Here is a 17,636-nt window from a genome sequence, read left to right on the forward strand (position 1 = left end):
CAGCTGAACGCTGTTTCAGCACCAGAGGTCTGACCGGAGATCCGACTAGAGATCTGGCCGGCGATCTGACCGGCGATCCGACCGGAGATCCGACTAGAGATCTGGCCAGCGATCTGACCGGCGATCCGACCGGGGATCCGACTAGAGATCTGGCCAGCGATCTGACCGGCGATCCAACCGGAGATCCGACCAGAGATCTGGCCAGCGATCTGACCGGCGATCCAACCGGAGATCCGACTAGAGATCTGGCCAGCGATCTGACCGGCGATCCAACCGGAGATCCGACTAGAGATCTGGCCAGCGATCTGACCGGCGATCCAACCGGAGAGCCGACTAGAGATCTGGCCAGCGATCTGACTGGCGATCCGACCGGAGATCCGACCGGAGATCTGACTAGAGATCTGACCTTTGAACTAGTTGTGTAAACTGTATGTGCATCATGGAGGCAGGTTGTGTTTCTTCCATGTAGCAGCTGGTTGTGAACCGTCACAACTCTGCAGTAACAACATGCAACACTCTCTCCAGCAGTTTATGTTGCCACCATGTGGAATGACGGGAAATAAGCAACATGAGAAGACATTGATCAGTGGACTGGATCGCTGTGAAGGATCTCCAGCTTCAGTGTTTATTGTTCGTCACTAATAACTTATTGATTAATCAAAATAGAAGATGTGGCACACATAACCAGAGGTGTGTTCAGGGTCCAGACTGAGCTGACGGTCGGTCCACAGAGAGACAAGTCCTGGACCATCAGCAGGGCTGTCAGCTGATCAGCACAGTTATTGATCATCTGTCAATGTGGACTATCACTGTAGGACCAGCCCATAGTACTGCAGTATTGTAGTACCACAGATGGTACTGCATTGTTGCAGTACCACAGATGGTACTGCATTGTTGCAGTACCACAGATGGTACTGCAGTGTTGCAGTACCACAGATGGTACTGCAGTGTTGCAGTACCACAGATGGTGCTGCATTGTTGCAGTACCACAGATGGTGCTGCATTGTTGCAGTACCACAGATGGTACTGCAGTGTTGCAGTACCACAGATGGTACTGCATTGTTGCAGTACCACAGATGGTACTGCAGTGTTGCAGTACCACAGATGGTACTGCAGTGTTGCAGTACCACAGATGGTGCTGCATTGTTGCAGTACCACAGATGGTGCTGCATTGTTGCAGTACCACAGATGGTACTGCAGTGTTGCAGTACCACAGATAGTGCTGCATTGTTGTAGTACCACAGATGGTACTGCAGTGTTGCAGTACCACAGATGGTACTGCAGTGTTGTAGTACTGTAACGTGTTGTTGTGTTTAGAGACGTGAGCAGCTGGTGAATCATGTGACTGTCAGACATCAGTGTCACAGTGAGGAAACATCACATGATATACACACATACAGTCACATGCAGTACATGATTATGTACAGTTACTACGTGTCAGAGGAGGATTAACATGAATGTGTTAAAACTGAAGCACAGACTGATGTCAGTCCAGTCTCACAGGTTTGTCCCTCAGCAGCCTCCATACCTGTAGTTTCTCAATGATGTCTCTTCAGTAAACTCACTGCTACAGTGTGAACAACAAAAATGTGATCAAATGATTTAAGGAGAAAACTTAAATCCACTGCTCACCATTTTGTACCATCTATGCACTTTCTGCTGCAACAAGACCGACTCTTTGACACAACGTGTCAGCTGCTGTCACAAGATATACGAGATGGACTGTCTCTGCACATTTAGTGCCCAGTGCCAAATATATCTTGTTCTTGTGTGGCAAACATTGTCCGGTTCAAGTCCCTGACCAGCCAATCAGTGCATCTCTTATTACAACCGTACATATATACCATATAATAAGGCTATCAGACAAGAGTAAAACACAACAATGTGTCAGCACTATCACTCGACCTGTAGGCTCTGTCTGTGTACTGTCAGTACCACAGTAGTACAGTACCACAGTCCTTCAGTACTGCAGTACCACAGTACTACAGTAATACAGTAATACAGTACCACATTACCACTTAAATGAAGCCAAACATGTATCTGCACCTTGCTTCCTGTGTAAAGTGATGATCTGATGAGTAAAGACATGAAGATAAACTCAGTATTCTGGAGGAGTCAGTGTGCTGATGTGTAATATTTAGCTGCAGTTTTACGGTAAAATTAATGACAAACAGAACTATATTATTATTATTGTTGATGTTATTATAGAAAACATTTTGGTTTGATGCAAATCCCAACAAATGTCACCATCATTTAATAGATTTTTTTCAGTGAAAATGAAAATTGTTTTGCATAAATGATCATTCTTGCTAATGGTGAGCAATATCAATATCACTGTCTGACCACATCAAACCACAGGTTCACCTGAATGATGTGCTGGTGTCAGCACTGTTAAAGCTCCAGTAGCAGTCTTACAGGTCTACAGTGTGATGGTTCCTGGCAGGGTTTCCGCTAGAAAAAATTGGCACCGGACAACTTGACCGGCAGGTTTTCAATTTACCGGACAAATGTTTGAAATTCCGGTCAAATACCTGACACACACACACACACATATATATATATATATGAATTTATTGAGCTTAAAATGACAAATGATATGCAGGATATATAAGAATGATATCAAAGCATGTCAATTTATAATCCTTTTTATTGAAAAGTATAGGCTGTATCAAATAAAATGAGTGCCGTCAATTGACTCACGTGCGTAACTTCTAAAATAAATATTGCACAATGCGCTCTTTTAACATGAACATAAAGAAACTGAAGGCCTGTTCTCAGATAAAACAATTTGCAAACAAAAAACACATCTGGACTGGCTTATACCATTTTAATAACGCGGTGTGCTGCCAACTTGAAATTTAAAAAAAAGTCTGTTCGCTATATGCTTTTGAAATATATATGCAATAAAAACTAACTCACTTGGACATCCCTGTACATGTTGTCTTCGCACTCCGCCTGAAACAGCTCCTCTTCTTCACCTGGCGCATCTCGTAACTGTGTTAGTGCCGCAACTGATGCTTGAACCATTGGTCTGATTGTGGCCAGATTTACATCGTCTTTCTGGAAAACCAAATTCAGTTAGGTCATCACATGGTAACACATCAGACAGTGTGTGAGTCAAGGCAATGAAGCTGTATGGCTGGATTTGAATCAGGATACCTTGGGCTTGGGCATTTCCTCCTACAGCCTCTTCATTTAGCTCCATCACTAGAGCAGGCCAGTTACTTTTCATGCTTTCCACTGCCTTGTGCAATGATAACCAGCGGACAGCGCATGGCTGCTTCAGACTTGTCATGTCTTCATCACTGAGCGCTGCTGTCAGTTGACGAAGGCGATTGGTCCTGCTGGCTGAGTGCTTGTAAAAGGAGTACACAGAGGCAACTGTGCACTTGTAGGCCCCTATCTGGTCCACAGATTTTGCAGCATCTTGCGCGGTCAGTGCCACTCAGTGTGCAACACAGTGCACCTGAATGGAAAATGCACTCTCTCTCCTCAGAAGAGCACCAACTCCAGCACGTTTCCCCATCATTACACTAGCTTCGCCTGAGCCCAGGCTGATGACGCGGGACAACTCCACATCCCTCTTGCGGAGCACCAGTTTGTTGAATATGCACTGTGCGGTCCCCAAGTGCACATCATAATTTCCCAGCAAACGTGTTTCAACTCTCCCTTTTACTTCCATTTTTGACGTATATAATCAGTTTCTTGTCCACGGTGATATTTACCGTCTCATCAATGACAACTCCAATGAAGTCACTCCCCTTTAGCTTTTCATCCAGCTGCTTCATCACAACGCTTTCTAGCGCCTTTTCCATGTTATCAATGGAGTCGCTATGCCGGTAAATGCCTTCATGCGTGACAAAATCTGGAGCCCTAACTGCTCCAAGTAGCTCAGTCAATCCCTCATATTGGTGACATGTGATGTCATTTTTGGTCATATAGAATACAACTTGTAGCTGAGAGCACAGCTTCTTGTTTAGTGTTTCTGTAGCCTTCTCACAGTGGCCTTTCATTGCTGTTTGCTGTGAAAATAAACTGACCGCCATGACGTGATCATTGCACTGACTGCTCAATTAGAGATGAGCTTCTCATATTTGTTGATCCTCTGGTAAATCCATTCTTCTTGCCCGACTTCTCGCATTGTGAGCAAAACATTTTTTCTGTTCCATCAATAACTTTGCATCTCAGCCAGGGATATTTATCTTTCCATTCGGCCTGGAACGACCGACATTTCTTTTTCTTTTCGGCGGGAGGCACAGCATCATCTGCTGCAGCATCATCTGCTGCAGCATCATCTGCTGCAGCCTCCCTGATTTCAGCCTCATCATTATCCTTCTCCTTTGAACTATTCTGTTTCAGAAAATAGTTTTTGAGTTTAGCTTGTTTCGACATGTCTCTCCCGCTCTCGCTATTGTTGTTGTACTGCACGCTTTGTCAGAGTAAATGAAGTGCTACAAGTTTAGTTCCGCGTGAAAAAAGAAAAAGTTTCGTTCCACATAGACCTGGCCTATTCATAAAAAATAAGATTCAGGGTTTTTTTTTTTTTTTTTAAATAAAATGATGTGGAAATTGCCTATTTTTATAAAACTCAAATTGTGCTTGGAGGGAATATTTTCACCGGACATTTTGACCGGCGGGGTTAAAAAATGCCGGACTTCGGCAGATTTTAATGGTCAAAGTCCAGTAATTACCGGATAACGGAAAACCCAGGTTCCTGGTTTGCTCTGTGCAGGTCAGTCGTGGGTCTTCCAACATGGCGGCAGCGTCTTACGACCAGCTGCTGAGGCAGGTGGAGGTGTTGAAGATGGAGAACTCTAACCTGCGACAGGAGCTGCAGGACAACTCGAACCACCTGACCAAACTGGAGACAGAGGCGTCCAATATGAAGGTCAGTGTTCAACAGTGTCTTGTGCTGGACTGACTTCAGTCCTGTGTGTGTGTGTGTGTGTGTGTGTGTGTGTGTGTCCCTCAGGTTGTGGCATGTTGACACATATTGGGCAGCAGGTATGCCCTGTCTCCTTCTCCCAGGAGTATTTTTAATTTTGATATGTCATTCAGCTCTTTGAACTCCGATTACCGAATTGAACTCTCTCTGTCCCTCTCTCTCTCTGTCTCTCTCTCTCTCTGTCTCTCTGTCATATAGACTCAGTGTCTCTCTCTGTCTCTCTGTTATATAGACTCAGTGTCTCTCTCTCTCTCTGTCATATAGACTCAGTGTCTCTCTCTGTCTCTCTGTTATATAGACTCAGTGTCTCTCTCTCTGTCTCTGTCATATAGACTCAGTGTCTCTCTCTCTGTCTCTCTCTCTCTCTGTCTCTCTGTCATATAGACTCAGTGTCTCTCTCTGTCTCTCTGTTATATAGACTCAGTGTCTCTCTCTCTGTCTCTGTCATATAGACTCAGTGTCTGTCTCTCTGTCTCTCTCTCTCTCTGTCTCTCTGTCATATAGACTCAGTGTCTCTCTCTCTGTCTCTGTCATATAGACTCAGTGTCTCTCTCTGTCTCTCTCTCTCTGTCTCTGTCATATAGACTCAGTGTCTCTCTCTCTGTCTCTCTCTCTGTCTCTCTGTCATATAGACTCAGTGTCTCTCTCTGTCTCTGTCATATAGACTCAGTGTCTCTCTCTCTGTCTCTCTCTCTCTCTGTCTCTGTCATATAGACTCAGTGTCTCTCTCTCTCTCTGTCATATAGACTCAGTGTCTCTCTCTGTCTCTCTCTCTCTCTGTCTCTGTCATATAGACTCAGTGTCTCTCTCTCTGTCTCTCTCTCTGTCTCTCTGTCATATAGACTCAGTGTCTCTCTCTGTCTCTGTCATATAGACTCAGTGTCTCTCTCTGTCTCTCTCTCTCTCTGTCTCTCTGTCATATAGACTCAGTGTCTCTCTCTCTGTCTCTCTCTCTCTCTGTCTCTCTGTCATATAGACTCAGTGTCTCTCTCTCTCTCTGTCATATAGACTCAGTGTCTCTCTCTCTCTGTCTCTCTCTCTCTCTGTCTCTGTCATATAGACTCAGTGTCTCTCTCTCTGTCTCTCTCTCTCTCTGTCTCTCTGTCATATAGAGTCAGTGTCTCTCTCTCTGTCTCTCTCTCTCTCTGTCTCACTTTAAGAGCTTTTGGTTTTGGAGATGGTTTTGTTTCACTGTTGAGTTTGTTGTATAATGAAGCTTGTTGTTTGGTCAAGGTGGGGAGGGGGCTGAGCTGTCCAGTGCAGGTACAGAGGGGCATTAGGCAGGGGTGTCCACTCTCTGGCCAGCTGTACTCGTTGGCCATTGAGCCACTTCTGGATAAGTTGAGATCCAGGCTGTCTGGGATCAGTTTGCCGGGGTTGCTTCATCGCCCCCCACTGGTGGTTTCGGCCTATGCTGATGATGTTAATGTTTTTGTTCGGAATCAGGGAGACGTGTCTTTTCTAACACATGCCTTGGATCTTTTCAGCAAAGCTGCTTCAGCAAGGGTAAATTGGGGGAAAAGTGAGGCTTTGCAGTTGGGGTCGTGGGGGGAAACAGGGGCACCGGTGTTACCGGGGAACCTGAGCTGGGGAAGGCAGGGCATGAAGGTGCTGGGGGTGTTTCTGGGGAGTGAGGAGTTTCAGAAGAGGAACTGGGAGGGTGTGATGGAGAAAGTGTGTGCCAGACTGTCTAAGTGGAAATGGTTGCTCCCTCAGCTCTCCTACAGGGGAAGAGTCCTGATTGTCAATAACTTGGTTGCCTCGACCCTTTGGCACAAGCTGAGGGTCTTGCAGCCACCGAGGGGCCTGGTTGAAGCCATCCAGAGGAAGACGGTGGAGTTCTTCTGGTCGGGACACCACTGGCTGAGATCAGCGGTGCTGCACCTGCCGGTACATGAGGGTGGACAGGGCCTGGTCAACATCGCGGCGCGGGTCGCGGCTTTCAGGCTGCAGACGGCCCAGAGGCTTCTGTACAGTTTTGGTCTGCCGTGGATGGACACAGCCTGCTTGCTGCTGAGGAAGGCCGGTCGTCTCGGGTACGATAAACATCTGTTTCTGCTTGAGCTCAGCTCAGTGGACTTATCTGGTTTGACATCTTTTTACCAGTCGGTGCTCGAGGCGGCGCAGGTCTTCATTTTCCAGCGGAAGGATGCAGTAACACCTGGGATGTGGCTCTTTGAAGAACCTCTTCTATGGAACAGTTTTATCACCTCGGGGGTCCTGTCCTCCGACAGCCTCAGGGTCAGACTGAGGGAGGCCGGCTGCCTGAAGCTGGGGCACCTCCTAGGGACCTCCATCCCCCACCTGGCAGAGCGACTCAGCATTAGGTCCAGCAGAGTGCTGCACAGGCTGGTGGCAGAGGTCTGTGGGTCCCTGCCGGAGGTTCTTAGGGGGTTCGTGAAGGACCGGACTGTTCTGGACCAGTGGGATGAGCAGCATGAATATGTTTTTCCTGCCCTGATGGTTTCTCCTGCGGTTGGCCAGTGGCGTGAGGAGGAGGACCTCCTGCTTTCTCTGAGGACCCCACAGCTGGGAGACCTGGAGTCTCTGGGGAGAAAGGAGGCGTATAACATCGTCCTGAAGGTGGCAGGCCTGCGCTCTCTGGCCGAGTTGAAGGTGTCGAGGTGGACTGAGTTTTTTGGCAGGGGCTCTTCTCCAGGAGGTTGTTGGCGGTCCCTGTACAAACCCCCCGTTGAAAAACGGACGGGCGACCTCCAGTGGAGGATTGTACATGGGGCCATAGCTACAAACAGGTATCTGGCACACCTTGATCCTAGCACGGGGGTCAGCTGCTCCTTCTGCTCTGACACTGAGACATTACAACATCTCTTTGTCCAGTGTCCCAGACTGGAGCCTCTGTTCAGGCTGCTGCAGGGCTGGGTTCAGGGGTTAGGGGAGCACTTCACTTCCTGTTTATACATCTATGGGCCACGCTATTCCGCAAAGAAGAAGGCAACACACACACTCATCAACTACATCTCAGGGTTATCAAAGCTAGTCACGTGGAAAACACGTAAGAACAGGGTGAGGGGTCAGGGGTCACAGGAGGTGGTGGCTATGGTAACGGGGATGCTGGCAGCTCGGCTGAGGGTGGAGTTCAGCTTCTACAGGCTGACTGACCAGATAGAGGGTTTTGTAAAGACCTGGGCTGTAAATGGTGTTTTGTGTTCAGTCCAGGAGGACTCACTAGTCCTGAGTTTCTGAGTCTTTTTCTGTTGCTCAGTTGATTATGTCCTGTTTTTCTCTGTTGCAATTGTGTGATTGAATTTGATAGAGTTGTGTGACATAGTATGGACTGATAATTAAAGTTTGGTTTTAAAAATCAAAAAAAAAAAAATCTCTCTGTCTCTCTGTCATATAGACTCAGTGTCTCTCTCTGTCTCTCTGTCATATAGACTCAGTGTCTCTCTCTCTCTCTCTCTCTGTCATATAGACTGTATCTCTCTCTATCTCTCTCTCTCTCTGTCTCTGTCATATAGACTCAGTGTCTCTCTCTCTCTCTCTGTCTCTCTCTGTCTCTGTCATATAGACTCAGTGTCTCTCTCTCTCTCTGTCTCTCTGTCATATAGACTCAGTGTCTCTCTCTCTCTCTGTCTCTGTCATATAGACTCAGTGTCTCTCTCTCTCTCTGTCTCTCTGTCATATAGACTCAGTGTCTCTCTCTCTCTCTGTCTCTGTCATATAGACTCAGTGTCTCTCTCTCTCTCTGTCTCTCTGTCATATAGACTCAGTGTCTCTCTCTGTCTCTCTGTTATATAGACTCAGTGTCTCTCTCTGTCTCTCTGTTATATAGACTCAGTGTCTCTCTCTGTCTCTGTCATATAGACTCAGTGTCTCTCTCTGTCTCTCTGTTATATAGACTCAGTGTCTCTCTCTGTCTCTCTGTCATATAGACTCAGTGTCTCTCTCTCTCTCTGTCTCTGTCATATAGACTCAGTGTCTCTCTCTCTCTCTGTCTCTGTCATATAGACTCAGTGTCTCTCTCTCTCTCTGTCTCTCTGTCATATAGACTCAGTGTCTCTCTCTCTCTCTGTCTCTGTCATATAGACTCAGTGTCTCTCTCTCTCTCTGTCTCTCTGTCATATAGACTCAGTGTCTCTCTCTGTCTCTCTGTTATATAGACTCAGTGTCTCTCTCTGTCTCTCTGTTATATAGACTCAGTGTCTCTCTCTGTCTCTCTGTTATATAGACTCAGTGTCTCTCTCTGTCTCTCTGTTATATAGACTCAGTGTCTCTCCCTGTCTCTCTCTCTTCAGCCCAGAATAGACCTGTGGTATTTTCCACCAATCACGCGGTGCTCTGAGCGGCAGAATGAGCTCCTTGTTGTTGTTCTGAGTGAGATATTTGTGTGTTAGATGATCTTTGGTCTGACACAGAGTACTCAGGAAAGCTGTCGGAGTGAGCTGTCTGTGTTCTCTACTCATCTTTACTTCCTCTTCTTTCTTTCTTTCTTTTTTCATCTTCTCCGTCTTGTTTTTCTTGTTTATTTCCTGTTGTTGTTGTTGTTGTTGTTTTGCTTCCTCTCCATCTCTTCTTTTTTTGTCTTGTTTTTCTGTTGAAGTCTTTCTTTGTTTTAATCTTGATCCTTAATTTCAGCATATTCTTTTGTCTTTATCTTTTTCTTATATTCTTTAATTGTTTTGTCTAATTGTTGTGTTGTTCATGTCCTCCTCTGTTCTTTCTGCCTTGAGTTAGGGGTTAGGTGTTAGGTGTTGGGGGTTAACCCTCACCCTAACCCTCCTTTTTGCATATTTTGTGTTTTAGTGTTTAGTTTTATTAAGTTTGATCTTTTCTGCTCTAATCTTTCCTCGGTCTGTCTGTTACTTGGAATAGTTTCAGACTGAGTTGTATTTATTTTCTTCTGTATTTTACTTCTGTTATTTGTCCTGATCCAGTTTTAGTTAAGTTTTTGGTGTTTTCTGTTGATAGTTTTGTGTTACCATCTTATTGTCGTGTCTCTGTGTTTTCTTGTCTTTCACTTGTAGTTTTCTTCGTCTTTATTGTTGCGTCCTTCCTCTCCAAACACACACTCACTTCCCATTTCCTGTTTCCTGTTTCCTGTTTTGTGTCGTTGAGCAGAAAACACATATGGACAGTCTGAGAGTTGTTAGTTTCCATCATGTCGCTGTATGAACGCTGTCGTTTCATCGTGGTGAGTGAAGAGCGATGCAGTGATTGACTCTGATTGACTGGGCGAGAGACATAGACACAGAGAGAGGGAGACACTGAGTCTATATTACAGTTTGTTTTTCTTGTGTTTTGTCAGTTTGTTGCTCATTTTAACAACAACTCTTCACTATTATTGTTATTATTATTATTATTGATTATTTGTATTGTTACTGATTGTAACACAGTGTCAGGAGCATGTTTCTCTTTTAAAGCCTCTGTCTGTGCTCAGGATGTGACTGTGGCGCCCCCTGTGGCCACAGCAGACAGCAGTGCACTGTGATGTCACTCTGGACCTACTTTATTCTCCTCTTACATCAAACAGGAAGTGCTGAAGCAGCTGCAGGGCACCATAGAAGAAGAGTCTGGAGAGGCGTCTGGTTCTCAGCTGGAGCTCATCGAGAGACTGAAGGGTGAACAACACGCACACACACAGAAAAAACACAAAGCGTTTTTATACTGGACAGCAACCTGCCAATTTGGCTGTCCTTTTTGTGGCTAGGTCCGTGAATTTAGACAGACCATGGTATATTGGGGGTCTGTTTTGGTCTGCCAATATGACACCTAGTAGTGCCCTGCATGGGCCTATTATCTGGGCCCGGGCCTGGCCCTGGCCCGAGGGGGTGGAGCCCCAGCCCGGCACGGCCCGACAGCGCACTGGAAAGCTGCAGTTGACCTGCTATTGCAGCAATTGTAGGCGGCAGGTCTATTAACAAATAAACACGTCTATCCAAGCCTAAGCTACAAAAACCAACAAAACACTTAAACCTTATCACAGTGTTTATTATTAGGCTAAACGTAGCAAAACTAGCCTATCAAAAATATTTTCTTCTTCATCTTCATAAAGACATAAAGAGCTTGTGTTACCTGAGAATAGTAGAACTACTAATCAAATAAGTAGGCTATTTACCTGAACATGGCGATACAATTATAAGAACAGTTATTGTAGCCTAAGCCCAATTCAACAACAGTGAGCTGCTTAACATGACAAAGTCCTCAGTTCTTGTAACATCACAAGAAGAACAGTCTGTTTACTTGGCGTCATGCAGAAAAAGTATAGCATCCACAGTTTCAGGGGCAAGTCCAGTCCTCCTTTCTTCTATTACTCTTCCAGCTGCACTGAAAGCACGCTCGCTGCTGCTGCTGCTGCTGGCCGGGACACTTAACACCATTCGAGCCAGACGTGCCAGTAAGGGTAACGTGGTCTCGTGTTGCTTCCACCAGCTCAGTACATCTCTTCCATCAGCTCCCATGGTGGGGTTGAGGCGGAGGTATACCTGGATTTCATTGTCAGTGTTATCGCTCTCCTTGTGACTTTTTCCCATGCTTCCTCAAACACCGCCAATGCTCTCCTCTTTGGTGCTGGACCAGCAGCAGCTGGTGCCACTGCGCCCGACGCTGCGTAAATCATGAACAAAATTATTTATTAGGCCGATGTCAAGTATAGCCTATACAGGGAAAGTGGTTTAGTGGTTGCCGCCGGTGCATAAAGTGAAAAGACAATTAGCCTACGTCTAATAGGCCAAATGAAATAAAATCTTACCTGATTGTGCAGGCTCCTGCCGACGCGCATCCTCCCCCTCTCTGAAGCGGCTTATCTGGATTCTCACCTGTTGCTGGATGTCGGCCCTCTCGGCGGCAGTAAACATTCTTAATTGGTTGAACTTTGGCCATAAGAAAATGGCTATTTTATGAAGTGGCTGGATTTCGATTTTTTTCATTATCCACTCAAGGTGTCGTTGACGGATAATAGCCTGGGAAGGAGTGTCAGTTTTTGCGTGGTTTGGGAAGCATGTTGTGGTGAGTAGCTTGCTTTTCATCTCATATTTTGGTGTAATATAGTGACATGATATAGCCATGTAGCTCATCTTACGGAAATCATCCGTCCACATGTCTGTAGTCATGCCAATATTTATCAGCGACATCACCTCCATTATCTCCTCAACTGTCTCACCTCTCTTGTCATTCGCCATGATTTCGCATCTTCGGGAGATTGTGGTGGGGTCGGGGAGTAGTTCCTTGGCTGAAACGTGGCCAGATGTTGCGCCAACATTTATTAGCTCTTGTGCTAACTGTTTAAAACCGGTCCCCGCAATTGTTTCAAATGGCCGAATGTCCATGCAACAGAAGTTCACACATTTTGTTGTGACTTCTGACTTCACTGTGTCTGGTGGTGTTTTGGGGATGTAATTGCTTACACTCAGTTGTTTGTGACCGCTGCTGGACCCGTCACATGAACGATCAAAATGTCTCTGTAGATGTGATAAACCAGTCTTTTTGCTGTCATACGATAGAACAGCATTGCAAAAGCTGCACTGAACAAACCCGGTTGGCTCATCTTGAAGGGTTGTAACAATTTTAAACTTTGTCCAATACTGAGCTTTTCCCTTGGGGTTGCTCACCATCTTAAGTTCACCATCTTCAATCTTTGTCTTTATGTTGTCCATGTTTGTGGCGGGACCTATGGGCTGGATGCGCAAATGGGATCAGTATAATATGATGTGAGTGACGTGCAGCAGAGAGGGAAGGGCAGAGCGGCTGCTGCGTTCAAGCCCGAGCCCGGCCCGTGTCCGAGGTAATGATGTGGTAATTGGCCCGAAGCCCGGCCCTCGGGCTGTCAGGCCCCTCGGGCCTCGGGCTCCAGCGCAGGGCTCTAACGCCTAGGAGGGTACACTTTTTGCCACCTCCATTGCTATGTAAATCCAAGTCGTCGATGTCCCAGCAATTGCAGGACATGGGCGGAGGTGTCGATGACGTGCACTGTTGTGCGACCCACAGTCGGAAGTTTTAAAAGCAGGAAACAGCTGATCGCAGCAGTCAGTTCATCACTTCATCCGCAGACGTCAAGATGAGCAACTGGAAAGCCGCTGAGATCCGGGAGATGCTAACCATCACAGCCAAGAGAATCATCAATAACCAGATCACGGGCACATGTTTACGCCTACCCCAGTGGCGACTTTTTTGAAAAGGAGGAATATTACACCTCTGTTTCACATAGACAAGATGGAAGATTGCAGCCTTTACCTGGCTGCAAATGTGGCGCATTTTCTAACTAAAAGGGACTACACACTCGCACAGTAACCTGACTCTTGTTTCCTTTTCCAGAGATGAGCCTGGACTCTGCAGGTTTTAAGCCCAGGTCAAGGCCTCCTCTGCCCCCCTCGTCCTCCTCCAGCTCGGCCTCTTCTGGCTCTGGAGCTGCTGGAGGAGCAGCTGGAGGCTCCGGAGCTCCAGGCCCCCCAACCACCGCTGCCTTCCCCAGGAGAGGGCTGCCGTCAGTGGGCAGAGACAGCCATGACCGCTGCCTGGAGGAGCTGGAGAAGGAGAGGTACTACTGAGAGTACTACTACTACAACAGTACATGATAATACTACTGAGAGTACTACTACTACTCCAGTACATGATAATACTACTGAGTGTACTACTACTACTACTACAGTACAGTACTGAAATATTTATTATTGATATTTTTGTGGTGTTGTATCAAAGGTAGAAGTTCTGTGTCAACACTAGTTTGTAGTTTTTGTCAGATTTTAAATTTTCTGCGTGTTTCCTGTCACTCTGTCTGTCTCTCTCTTGGGTCGGCCTCTGCGGTCCTCTCTCTGTTCCTCTCTGTGATTGGCTGCTGCTCCCTGGCAGGTCTCTCCTATTGGCTGAGCTGGAGAAGGAGGAGAAGGAGAAGGACTGGTACTACGCTCAGCTGCAGAATCTCACCAAGAGGATTGACAGTCTGCCACTCACTGAAAATGTAACTCTACTTTGATTTTTCTACTGAAACTGCACACACGTCTCTAAATACTACAGAACCCATGAGCCTCAGCTGCTGTTGCTGTGGTGACAGTAGCCTGATGAAAACAGAGTCGCAGATGTGTCCTAGCAGGTGATTGGACTGTGTGTTTGTAGTTCACTCTGCAGACGGACATGAGTCGTCGTCAGTTGGAGTTTGAAGCTCGTCAGATCCGATCGGCGATGGAGGAGCAGCTGGGCTCCTGTCAGGAGATGGAGAGGAGAGCTCAGGTAGGAACTCACCTGGAGTCTGTTTGATCAGTCCCCCCTGAGTGAAGCCAAGAGTGACCATGGCAACTGCTAACTAAAAAGTGGAGCCTCCATTTTAACTCGCTGGATGTGCTGAATGATGTCGAACTCTCTGATCATTAAAGTCCAATTCAAACGGCTTCATCACAGCTGAAATATTAAAGTTTGAAGAAATGTCTTTAATGTCAACATTGTGTGTGTGTGTGTGTGTGTGTGTGTGTGTGTGTGTGTGTGTGTGTGTGTCCCTTCAGGCTCGTGTGTCTCGTATTCAGCAGATAGAGAAAGACATCCTGAGACTGGGAGCTCACCTCCAGGTAACCTCACCTGTTCCTCATGTTTATAGTGACATCACAGACTATCTGCAGTGAACCAATCAAAGCTTAATGTGAGTTGATTGGTTGATGGAGATAAACAGCAGGTGGAGCTAATTGTCGCCATTAAACCACAGAAGAAGAAGAGGACACATTCAGAGAGGTCCAGTGAACCATCCAACTATGGAGTAGATTTCTGTTGGACTGTATTAATGTGAGGAAGGTTACAGAGAAGTCACATGATTCATGACATCTTCATTTATGAACTCCTTTCCTGCCTTTTTTTAATTTTCTGTAAAATTTTGATTGATTGAATCTTTTCCTGCTGTGTTCAGTGTAAATGTGACGTTCTTCAGACCTGCTGTTTGAATCTTAAAGTTCACCCTCGTTTTTTATTGATTGTTAAGTTGTTTACGTTTCTGATGAAACTTGTTCATTTAATCCGCTCCCTCCCTCTCTCTCCCCAGGTGGAGGAGGGTCAGGGGGTGAGCGACAGTAGCGTACTGACTGGAGCTCAGGTGAGCTTCCTGTCCTCTCGTCTTCTTCTTTACTTTATTTCTCTTTTGTTTGAGCTCTTGTTGTAATCTTTCATTGTTTTTTCCTCCTTCAGAGCTCCAGCAGCCGATTGGAACACGAACCCACCAATGAGGGGAGCTACTCTGTGCCTCGACGAATCACCAGCCATCTGGGAACCAAGGTCATAAATTCTGCCTAGCAACCCTTTAAATACATACATGCCCCTCTATGTCGCCCACTGCTGGTGGAGATGGTTTACACTGTAAAAAGTTCAACGTCTGTGTCGCCCCCTGCAGGTGGAGATGGTGTACAGTCTTCTGTCCATGTTGGGGACTCATGATAAGGACGACATGTCGCGGACGCTGCTGGCCATGTCGAGCTCGCAGGACTCGTGCATTGCCATGCGTCAGTCGGGCTGTCTGCCGCTGCTCATCCAGCTGCTGCACGGCAACGACAAGGACTCCCTGTTGCTAGGTAACTGGTGTTCCTGCCCTTTTTTGTCACAGGTATCTCGCATCACCTGCTTATGTTTCCCCATCTGCCCAGGTAACTTTGTCTTCTCACCTGTGGTTTGTCTCCTGTTGGCTAGGTAACTCTCGAGGCAGTAAGGAGGCTCGAGCACGGGCGTCTGCGGCGCTGCACAACATTGTTCACAGTCAGCCGGACGACAAGAGAGGCCGCCGTGAGATCAGGGTGCTCCACCTTTTGGAGCAGGTGCGTCATTACTGCGAGGCGTGTTGGAGCTGGCAGGAGAACCACGAGAGGGGCGTCGACCAGGAGGACAATCCCAGTGAGTGATGTCACACGGACCAATCAGGAGGACAGACAATCAGGACACACGTCACACGTCACTTTTCCATCACCAGTTTTTATATCAACTAAATACACTATATATATACAGAATGTGTATGATTTTGAATGTGTATGTTGTGTTTATGTACGTGTGTTGTGTTTATATACACTGTGTGTGTTGTGTTTATATACACTGTGTGTGTTGTGTTTATATACAGTGTGTGTTGTGTTTATATATGGTGTGTGTTGTGTTTATATACGGTGTGTGTGTTGTGTTTATATACTGTGTGTGTGTGTTGTGTTTATATACGGTGTGTGTGTGTTGTGTTTATATACGGTGTGTGTTGTGTTCTCAGTGCCGTCTCCGGTGGAACATCAGATCTGTCCGGCTGTCTGCGTCCTGATGAAACTCTCCTTCGATGAAGAACATCGACACGCCATGAACGAACTTGGTGAGTCTGCCTAGCTCGTCTTACAGACTGGTTCCTGACTGGTTTTACTGGTTATTGATTCTCTCCATCTCTTTGTGGGTTACTTTTCCCTGCAGGTGGTCTGCAAGCGGTGGCAGAGCTGCTTCAGGTAGACTGTGAGATGTTTGGTCTGAGCAGTGATCATTACAGCGTCACACTTCGGCGATACGCCGGCATGGCACTCACCAACCTCACCTTTGGAGATGTAGCCAATAAGGTTGGAGGAAAACACAAACATGTTTAAAAATGTTTTTGCTACATTAACCAATCAGGTCACAGCTTTGTGTTGTTTTTCCCATCAGGCCACGCTGTGCTCCATGAAGGGCTGCATGAGAGCGATGGTCGCCCAGCTGAAGTCTGACAGTGAAGACCTGCAGCAGGTAAACTCACCTGTGTGTGCAGCTTGTGAAGGATCATGAGCAGATGTTGTCCTCAACATGTAAACTGTAGTGCTGGTGGGACCCCACAGTACCCACAGATACCCCCTCCACGTACCCCTGAGGAAAGGGTCATAAGAGAGTTTGTCGATAGTTGTCCTCCAGCTCTGCCTCGTCTTTCAGGACGACTCAGCAGGTTAATGAGGTCAAACCCTCAAAACATTATGAAATAAGCCCCGCCTCCCAGGGCTCCACACTAAGAGCAGCAGTGCGGCTTGCTAATATGCCTCTGTTTGTTTTTCAAATGATCGTCTTGTGTGATGTGAAACACCAGGAGCAACACTTCAGTCAGTAATGTCTCCCTGACCTTCAGTCCTCCTGATGCCTGTCTGCTGCCTCAGGACTCACCTGGGACAGACGGTCTGATACGTGTCTGCTTCCTCAGGACTCACCTGAGTCTGTTTCCGTCTCTTTCCAGGTGATAGCGAGTGTGTTGAGGAACTTGTCCTGGCGTGCTGATGTCAACAGCAAGAAGACGCTGCGTGAGGTCGGCAGCGTGCGAGCGCTGATGGGCTGTGCTCTTGAGGTCCAGAAGGTGAATAAAAACAGTTTTACCTATTGATTAGTTTGTTTCTATTTATCTATTGTTGTTGTTGTGTCTTCTTAAACTCTGAGGTCTGTACTGAGTGCGTTCCTTGATATGTTCTTGTGTGTTTTTTTTCTTGTCCTTCAGGAGTCGACACTGAAGTCTGTACTGAGCGCGCTCTGGAACCTGTCGGCTCACTGTACGGAGAACAAGGCGGATATCTGCGCTGTAGATGGCGCTCTGGCGTTTCTGGTGGGAACGCTGACACATCGCAGCCACACCAACACGCTTGCCATCATTGAGAGCGGCGGCGGCATCCTGCGCAACGTCTCCAGCCTCATTGCCACCAACGAGGCGCACAGGTAAACAAATATAAACGTATAAATATAAAGTAGAGAAACAGTGATAAGCTACAGTGTCCTCTGTGGACTAAATACT

At 46.7% G+C, this 17,636-nt stretch overlaps 1 protein-coding gene across 3 annotated transcripts in view; it reads left to right on the plus strand.

Annotated features, from left to right (window-relative positions):
- The window catches only part of apc (APC regulator of WNT signaling pathway), a 35,417-nt gene that overhangs the window by 11,711 nt on the left and 6,070 nt on the right, over positions 1 to 17,636 (plus strand). Inside the window, exons 2-16 of one of the 3 annotated variants that reach the window (XM_073478613.1) lie at positions 4,711 to 4,888; positions 10,437 to 10,524; positions 13,217 to 13,439; positions 13,751 to 13,859; positions 14,015 to 14,128; positions 14,398 to 14,460; positions 14,925 to 14,975; positions 15,068 to 15,154; positions 15,270 to 15,447; positions 15,563 to 15,763; positions 16,122 to 16,217; positions 16,313 to 16,452; positions 16,538 to 16,615; positions 17,091 to 17,207; positions 17,346 to 17,560. In XM_073478613.1, coding sequence (XP_073334714.1) covers positions 4,754 to 4,888; positions 10,437 to 10,524; positions 13,217 to 13,439; positions 13,751 to 13,859; positions 14,015 to 14,128; positions 14,398 to 14,460; positions 14,925 to 14,975; positions 15,068 to 15,154; positions 15,270 to 15,447; positions 15,563 to 15,763; positions 16,122 to 16,217; positions 16,313 to 16,452; positions 16,538 to 16,615; positions 17,091 to 17,207; positions 17,346 to 17,560 — 1,895 coding nt within the window. In that variant the 5' untranslated portion in view covers positions 4,711 to 4,753. Of the gene's footprint in view, positions 1 to 4,710; positions 4,889 to 10,036; positions 10,098 to 10,436; positions 10,525 to 13,216; positions 13,440 to 13,750; positions 13,860 to 14,014; positions 14,129 to 14,397; positions 14,461 to 14,924; positions 14,976 to 15,067; positions 15,155 to 15,269; positions 15,448 to 15,562; positions 15,764 to 16,121; positions 16,218 to 16,312; positions 16,453 to 16,537; positions 16,616 to 17,090; positions 17,208 to 17,345; positions 17,561 to 17,636 lie in introns of those variants that run through there. The other 2 variants (XM_073478612.1, XM_073478614.1) reach the window with 2 other exon arrangements.

Source organism: Pagrus major, chromosome 12 (assembly GCF_040436345.1).
Source record: "Pagrus major chromosome 12, Pma_NU_1.0".
NCBI lineage: Eukaryota > Metazoa > Chordata > Actinopteri > Spariformes > Sparidae > Pagrus > Pagrus major.